General features: G+C 27.7%; 1 protein-coding gene and 1 long non-coding RNA gene across 2 annotated transcripts in view; one reads left to right on the top strand and one right to left on the bottom strand.

The window, feature by feature from the left end:
• Positions 1–906: 906 nt before the first annotated feature.
• The window catches only part of LOC105126186 (uncharacterized), a 16,673-nt gene continuing 8,043 nt past the window's right edge, over positions 907–9,536 (bottom strand). The window contains exon 3 of the long non-coding RNA XR_842365.1: positions 907–988. This is a non-coding gene — a long non-coding RNA (uncharacterized LOC105126186). The remainder of the gene's footprint in view (positions 989–9,536) is intronic.
• On the top strand, positions 4,914–6,056 carry LOC105126184 (auxin-responsive protein IAA4-like). Its single transcript, XM_011026970.1, has 4 exons — positions 4,914–5,137; positions 5,251–5,456; positions 5,563–5,659; positions 5,787–6,056. Exons 1-4 carry the CDS (start codon positions 4,971–4,973, stop codon positions 5,839–5,841), a joined length of 525 nt encoding a protein of 174 aa, XP_011025272.1. The 5' UTR covers positions 4,914–4,970; the 3' UTR covers positions 5,842–6,056.

Below are 9,536 nucleotides of genomic sequence, written 5' to 3'. Positions count from 1 at the left end.
TCTTCAGCTAAATTCCATCAGTTACTTTCCAAGTTTTAACAATTCAAGTTTTGACAATTCAATCTTCTTGATCTAGCTAGAGAGGGAGTATTGGCAAAAGCAAAATTCTTAGTAGAAGCAAATTGACAGTTGCAAATCACTTAGGATAATTGCATAAATTAGTAGATTGCTCAACATATTTAACAAATATAGAATAAATGGATTTAATAATCTTTTTCTATAATTAAGAGATTTGAATATGTAATTACATATATTTTGGTGTGATTTTAGATCAAGAACATAAAGCAAATTTGTATATGCATAAATGCATGTGTATGTGTGTACATTACAACATATAACAAAGATATAATAAGATTGTACAAGTTTTGTTTATTTATTTATTTTTTTCCAGTACCCACAACCAAACAAACTATTATATACAACTAAAGTGTAAGGTAAACCTAATTGCAATCAAAATACAATATAATAAAAGGATATGCTATTGTAGGAGGCTGAATGGAAGCAAATTAACTTATGATAAAAGAAATAGTAAAGATACGACACAAAAGCCTAATAGGGAGGGTCAGCAAGAAGAAAAGAAAAGAAAATAAATAAATGAAAAAAAGAAGAAGAAAAGCATAGCCAAATTAGATGTGATGTTAAAGCATGCCTCTTTCTTGAAATATTTTCCTTTTTTTTTAGGACTCTATAAAAAATTAATATCTTCTTTTCTTTTTAAGAATATCTTTACTAAGATGACTGATTAACTTATGTAGAAAATACAATATAATAGATGCTTTTTATTTTTAACTTTAATTATGTTGACATTCAATTCATCATAACCCTTAATTATTTTTATATGCTATATAATTTGGTTTTTTATATTAACCAAACTTACCTACAATTACATATGACTTTAGATACCTAAATCTAAGTTTAGTATGTTCTTGTTGAGAACATTAGCTATCTTATTTAGGTTGATGTGTTCCTATCATGAACTAAAGAGCTTCTAGCTTGATAATTAGTAAAAATTAAGTTATTTCTCTTTGATGGTTTAAGTTCTCTATCTCTGATGTTTTAAGTTTATAGGTTAGCGATTGCAAACTTTAATAGCTAAATTTAGTTCAATTTTATAGTGGATTGGGTTTTTTTTTTTAATATTTTTTTAACCTAAAAAGATATCAAGATGTTAGAAAGTAAAACACCTGATTTATACGGGTTGAAACTTGAAACACTTTTTAAATACTTGATTGATGAAACATTGCATGATATTAAAAAAAAAAATGGTATTAAGACAATGATAACTAGATCGACTCATAATAACTATGATTACTATGCAAAACCCGTAATATAGGTATGAGATAATGATAAAACCATCAAACCGATAACGAAACAAAATACAAAGCTTAATTATAATAAACCAAATATTAAAGGTTAAAAGTGAAAAAAATTATTTTTTTAAAAAAAACTAGAGCAAAATTATATCAATGATCTATGCAAAGCCTTGAAATGACACAAATTTGTCATCTTAAGAAAGAAAAAAGTTAAGGCGATACTAGGATTTTCAAATAATTAAAAGAAATTTAAGACTCGAGTCGTTGAGTTGATTAAATTTAATAAGTTTGGTGTGTCTGTATGTGTAAACAACCCCAATTTAATAACATAAAAAAACACGCATATTCAGGTGAATATTCTAAACCAGGTTTAATTTTTAAAATCTCAACCTGTGAAATCTTAGACTTGGTCTTAAACAAGAAACCCAATTCCCATTCAAATTTAATTTTGAAGGATAGAAATAGAAAAAAAAATATCAATAAAAAAAATAAGGATCAAACATGAAGAAAAAAAACAAATATGAAATTACAAGAAATAAATAAACTTTATAAACCATCCCAAATAAAAATAATAAAATCAAAAGAATAAAGACCATATTTAAGAGATAAGAAACTGAAAGAGGATAAAATTGAAATTTTTTTCAATTTAAAGTGATTTTTTCAAATAAAACAATTGCAATTCAAAGAATATAAATTAAATTTGTACGAAAAAAATGAAGGTTGTTATGATTTTTTATATGGAAAGTGTACAAACAAAAGTAGAGGAGAGAGAAACAAAAAGAAAAAAAATCAAATTAATATCAAATCAAATAGAATTACTATACATATATTGTTTAAATAAAAAAAAATATCAAGATACATCAAATGACATAATATAATTTTTTTTTTACTATCAAAGTTAACTATATATGTTGGTCAAAGATTACAGAGTGGCTGATATATTAATAACTTAATTATATATATATATATATATATATATATATATATATATATATATATCAAAAGATAACATTATTCATGTGATCAAATAATTATTGTTATAAAATTATTAAATCTTGTAAACATGCTTTGAGAATTTTAATTTTAAAAGTGATAAAGTTATTATACCACGTTAAAAAAAACAATAAATACCTCTTTTCCAGTTAAGTAATATTTTGCTTTTAAAAGTATTAAAATAAATTCATTGTACCAAAAATCTAGAAAAGGACATAAATGCTTCTTAACCATTTTAAAACGATAAATAAACCATATAAAAATATAAATATATCCTTTAGGTAGTTCGATGAGCTCAATTTTTTTTTAGGGCTAAAAACACCACTATTATAATTCAGTCATTGACGCCTGTTATACAATAATTTGGCCACAGGGCTTAGATTCTGTCAATGTATTTGACTACTCAATAGTGATCAGTAGCTCAACACTTAGGGCTCACATGGCAATGGCATTCCTTTTTAAAAATAAAAAGTTTTCACAGGTGTCTCCCATATACTGTAGAACAGCTTCATTTTCCTGTGATGTACTTTGATGTTGCAACGAAATATGTGAGGTGTCATCTCTAACCTACAAAAAATACTGACTTATTATGCAATAGTAAATTATTACAAATTGTATTGTGAAAAAATATTTTTAAAAGGCATTCAAATGTAATTAAAAAAACAAAATTACTTATAATCTTAACTAAATTTATTTAAAATGTATTTTTTAAAAAACATAATAAGATACTTACTGGAAATCTATACATGTTTTTTTTAAATTAATGCTAAATATATTTAAAAAAAGCATTATGAAAATTTCATAAAATATTTATTTTCTGATTAAATTTTAGAATACATTGAGGACTAAGCTAACAATTTTTTTTTTAAAATATAAATATTTTCAGTGAATATCCAGATAACACTAAAATGTCACTTCTTTTTATATAGACAATCACCCACACAAACATTAAATATAATAGTATATGATAATGAAATATATACTAGATATTAGACAAAGTTAATGACTTAGATAATTAATGAATCTTAAGGTTCTAAATCTAAGGACATAAACTTCTTAAATTAAGTTTATTGCTGTGATGATATCTCATTAATTTCTATTTTTTAAGAATAATATCTTATAAATTTTTGGATTTTATATTCTCTTATGAATGACACATTTTTAGACAACAATAAACTTTGATATTAAATTTAGTCACCACCATCAATAAAATATATTTCGTATGCAATTGATAGTTTTACGATTGTAATTTTTGACATGTAAATTAGCAATGCAAAATATTTAACACTAATAATGTACAATTTTTTTTCTATTACAAGAATAAATATTAATTTAGTAAACAATCTCTTTTCTCAATTAAGCTTTTTTCCTTTTATAAAAACGTTTGCATGATAAATGTTAGAAAATAGGTATATTTATGATTTAAAATGTACAAATTTACTAAATAAAAAAAGAATATAAAGATTTTAATTATCAAAGCAACCTGAGAGTTTATTTCTAGTATGGTATTAAAATGTAATGATGCATCATGTTGAAGTGTGCTATCATGTCACCATACATAATAGCATATGGCCGTTTGGGATGGTTGTATAGTTTTTCATAAAGTTTTGATTTTTTTTTTAAAAAAATTTTAAATTTTTTTAAATTTTTTAATTCTAAAAATAAAAAAACATTTTAATATATTTCGTTTTTTTTTTAAAAATTTTTTAAATTTTTTAAAATTTTTTAATTCTAAAAATAAAAAAATATTTTAATATATTTCAAAACAAAAATTATTCTAAAAACCAATTACTACCAAACAAGCCGTAGTCTCACCACCACCAGTACCCTTAATTATGTAACTGTACCCAAGGCCTTCATGCGCCGCTCGATAATCTAATCCATTGAACATTGGCCTGAGATTGTGTGGCAACTTCAATGTTTTTTTTTTTTTTTTTTTGGAGAAGGGCCTCGAATGCCGATGCCTTTGTATCCTATCTGAATATCCCTAGTTTGTCTACATTCATCTCTTCAACTATCCTCAAGAGATAGTCTTCATCAACCATGCCTGCAGAGTCATCTTTCCAATGTTAAAATAGTTCTTGATATAGTCATTAAAACGCTTTGCAACACCAATATTTGTATTGCTTCGAAAATACCTAATAATTTCTAATATGATCACTACATAAAATAAAATAAAATAAAACCCCTACAATATCTTATCAATTATCTCAATTTAGGAGTCAAAATAATTATTTCTTGAATGAAAATTGTATAGAAGAATTGAATGATCGAGGTCTCTTCGCACTTCTTTTTAATTTCCCTTTCTTCTAGAGAATCATTGAGCTATAAACCAATGATGAGTTTTAGGAAAATCCGAGCAAAGAGAGTACTACAATAGGCCTATAAAGTAAAATAATTTGCGAATAAGCGACCGATATATGTAGACTTTATGCACATGAACCACATTGAATTCAAGCTCGGACAGAAATCACGACACCTTGTAAGCAGGATTCAACTTGACACGTGTAGATGCCGGCTACATGGACAACATATCAGGGCCGTGACCTGCATGAGGAGATGCCCTTCCCCACCATATTCATATTCATAAGCGTGTTATGCTCTCTATGCTATCTATATATTTGAACCTAAGGTGGCGGCTTCATTAGCTTCACATCTCAAAAAATGGGCAGAGGAGCTGCCTCTAGCTCTTCATCATCTTTCGAAAGCAGCAGCTACCCATCTGTCTCCGGCGAGTCTTCTTTCCCTCAGGTACAGAGGGACCTTAGCACAGATCTAAGGCTTGGACTGGGCATATCGACCACTCGACAGGACAACCCTTCTACACCAAGGTACATGTGTCTCTAATTAATTATTCAATAAACCAATAGCTCCCATTTGAAGAAATTTATCGGTAATCTTCTTCAATTATTAATTTTTGGTGATGTCATACGAATCAATCCAGTGAGCAACTATTGGATTGGCCGCCTATCAAGCCGTCTCCAGGGAAGGCAGTAACATCAGAAGAAAATGAGTGCAGTAGTTCCACTTTATTCGTCAAGGTGTACATGGAAGGCATTCAAATTGGAAGGAAACTGAACCTCTTAGCCCACGATGGTTACCATGACTTGATACAGAGTCTTGACCACATGTTCAACACTAGCATTCTCTGTTAAGTGTCTTCTTTTTCTGTTGATCCATTTCCATGGCAATGCAATTTTATTTTATTTTTATTAATGGAGAGTATATAATAATTAAGCTGAAGATGATTAAGCAGGCCCTGAAATGGACGTTGAACTTTCCGGGAAAAAACATGTGCTGACATATGAAGACAAAGAGGGCGATTGGTTGATTGTTGGGGATGTTCCCTGGGAGTAGGTTCCTTCGTTTTAATCTTCTTCTTTGTTTTAATCATGAACCATTCTCTGTTTACACCAAGTAGCAAGAAAGCAGCTACAAACATAAAAGCCTTAATATTAATTTATTTTCTTTAATTTGTAGGGTGTTCTTACCTTCTGTGCGGAGATTGAAGATCACCAGGGCAGACAGCCTATGATTTTGGTTCATGATTCATATGCAGTCTCCTCTTCTCCCTAGACATGCACTTGTATATGGTGAATCGAAAATAAATAGGTAGTGGACAGCTAGGTAACTACATATGAATATATTGAGGATGATAGAACAAAAGTTGGTCTTTTGTTGTAAATTAAGGATTTTCAGAGTTTATCATATTCTTTGTCAATTGATATGATACCACTTGCTACTTGCTATTATAAAATTCCATTTTGAGAAAGTATATTATTAGTATTCTTCATAGGATACACTTTCCTATTATTATGTTATAAATAGCCTAACATCAATTGTTACTTCATCGAGTTAAATTAAAACTGAGGGAAAAAATAATTAAATCTTACCGCTCTCGGCAAAACTGTCTAATCTATTAAATTCCTCGTGGAACTGGGGAGTATGATGAAATTTCTTCCATAGTTTGGCACGCCCTAAACCTTTCTTTTTTATGCAAGTAACCACATCTTGTGTGGTGCTTAGGCTAGTGGGGGCTTAAAAGAAATAGCTATTAAATTGATATAGATTCAGACTTTGATAAATATTACTAAAAAAAATATGACCACTTCATAAATCAAATCGAAGTTTGATAAGAAAATTGTGGATTAATATTAGGCTAGAGAAACTACTAATTTAACAGGTTACTAATTTATTTTGTTAAGCTTTAACTGTAGATTAGATATAAATTCTTTGAGATGTAAAAAGGTTTGGTCATTATAGAATGGACGTGGTCTAAAAAATATGGGCCTAACAGAGGCTTACACATTTGACCCATCTTTTTTTTTCCCTCTATGTATAAGAAGAGCTTTTGTTCTGAAACATTGAAATAATATATTAAAAATGTTAGTTGAGAAACAAATTTGGCACTTTCAAGTCTCCAACCTGTAACCTCTATGTTATTTCTATAATTTAACCACTAAGCTATAACACGATCTTATAACCAATCAATTAAAGAAAAATAAATCTTGTAATTAATCGATATAAAAATATATATCAACCAATTTTTGTTAATATGAACAATAAAATCAACTTTTATCATTTTAGTTGTGCGTATTCAGTGTATTTAGTTCTAAATACAATACTTGAGTAATTTAATTATGTTAAATTGGGTTTGAAATGATATACAATATAGTAGAAATAAGACAATATAATAAGATATATGAGAAATGAGACTAATTTATGTTTAGTTTAGTAAATAATAAGATAGGTTACTCGCATTATACCTTGGGTTGACCTAAATTTCTCCTAGCATAAAAAAATATTTAGGTATGATATCGTTTTCAAAGAAGGATAAGAGTCATTGATTTGACTAGATTTAATAAAATAAATTAATTTAATAATATGATTAAAAAAAATTAACAACAAATAGAGTGAGGAAATTTTTTTTTTATAATAATTAACTATAAAAAATGAGTTGACAAAATTATACTTGAAAGGAGAAAAAAGAAAAGCTCATTGGGTGCTGATCATCTCTCACCATGGATACCATCAAATAGTTCACCAAAACTCTTTTAATACCATTGTAAAACATAGCATGACAACATGAAAAGAAGCCACGTGAGTCATTAAAGCAATACTCTGAAAAGCAAACCAAATAAAATATCATAAATTGAGTATCTCAAACTTATATTTAATCATTTAATTTAATTTAATTTAATTTAAAAATAAAATTTCTTAAAAAAACTAAATGCAACAAAGAATTAAAATAAAAAAACCCGTGATGACTCAATTCATTTTTAAAAGTAATAAAAAATCCTATATTTTATAGAATAAGAAAAGATTGTAGCAACTTTAAAGGTTTTGTATTCTCCATTTTATCTCTTTAAAACAACCCTCAAGGGTTTCACAAGTTCTTCCTTAATTTTGCTATATACTAAGATGCTATAAAAAAAGAAACAACACAATTTTTCAAAGGAAAGATCTACATATTTCATTGAAATGTAATGGAGCATTAGTTAGACTAAATAGTATAACTAGGAACTTGTAACACTATTTATGAATTCTAAAACCAGTTATGAGGATGTCTTATGGCCTCATTTGAATTTGATGGTATCCTAATCTTAAATCTAGCTTAGAAAAATGGTGCGATCCCCATGGTTCATCCAATAACTCTTTTGTTATAGGTATATGAAACTTTTATTTGATAGTCTCATTATTAAGATCTAGTAGTCTACTCATATCCTCTATAACCCATCTAAATTTCTCATCGGAAGAACTGGTGAATAAAATAGGCTTTAGTTAGGTCTTATTATTTTCAAATCTAATAGTTCCTTGATAATCTTTTCAATTTCTATTTTTGTATAGTAAGTTTATCTGGTTTGGTAGCTCTACCTTAGATTGGAGTTGGGTCTTTATCCTCTATATTTGTATACTTAGCCCTCTGACCTTAATTTTTAATTATAGAATAAAACTAAACTTACAGTTAATTTTAGATTTTTGGACCTCTGACCTTTGATGTGGACTTGAAGCCTATTAAACTAAAATTCCATGGTTAAATATGAAAAGTCCTATAAAAAAGCCCTAACCTTTTTAACCATCAAATCCCCAACACCACGTCACATCTCCTTAATTGGATAACCAAGGCCTATGCTTAAAATTGAGTTGCTTAGGTTTCAATTTTAAACTTAGAATAACTCCTTTCACTTTGGATTCTAGTGTTGTGAGCTATCTTTATCTTAATTTGCTTGTGATTTTTTTCCACTTCAATCCACACCTTATTAGTAATCTTTGAGTAGATAAAGTTGTGGCTACTTTTATTATTCATAAAGATTGTAATGGATAGATTATTATTATTGATGTTAGCCTTCATGGTTCTTAGATAACATGTAGGGATATCTCAGTTTTCTCATTAACAATAAGAAGATTTTTAAATCCATTAAATCCCTAATATTGATTAAAACCTATTCGCTTTGTTTCTCCTCACATTCTTTTATCAAAAACAAATTTAGACCTCTACATTTATGTTATAAGTTCCATTCACTATTATATTTAAAGCAAATGTATTTTTTCATTTTTTTCTTAAGTTAGGCCAAGGATAACTTCTAAATGAGAAGATTAGGCCTGAGCTCTATTCTAGGCAGACCTAATTGATTGATTTTCTCAAGTGACCTATTTATATTAAGCCTCCAACTTCTTTGCATGATGAAAATATTCTCTTCATGTATTTTTGTAAGAATATAGGTTGAAATAAGGTTTTGAGGATTTAACATCCTAGCTCAACCTTAATTTCTTCCTTCAATCTCTTTTAAAAACAAACTTTAACAATAGGAGCTTGATAATCCATAAGCTTTGTGGGAAACTATCTCAATTAAGACATATAAATCTTAAATAAATGTTTTATAAGGATATGTTTTATGACAATTAAAAACAAATGGTTGCCTTTTATGCTTACCTCATTAGACCCTTCTTGTTAAAATAAAGGAAGTTCATATTTCATTAGTTTAGGATTTGCTGGTTCTCTTATACTTTAATCCTTGACCTGTGATGACCATTAATAAAGGTGATAGGCATATTAGGGGGGGTTGATAGACATGTTATAGGGGAGTTGTTGACATGTCTTTTTCTTTAGAATTTAATAATATATGATATTTGTTATACTAATTCTTATAAAACATTTTATTGTATTTTTTTATTGTATTGCTTTTATATATATATATATATATATATATATATATATATATGCGCGCG

This window comes from Populus euphratica, unplaced genomic scaffold (genome assembly GCF_000495115.2).
Source record: "Populus euphratica unplaced genomic scaffold, PopEup_1.0 scaffold75.1, whole genome shotgun sequence".
Lineage (NCBI taxonomy): Eukaryota > Viridiplantae > Streptophyta > Magnoliopsida > Malpighiales > Salicaceae > Populus > Populus euphratica.
The sequence above is the reverse complement of the archived record's forward strand: the minus strand, read 5'-3'. Positions and strand labels throughout refer to the sequence as shown.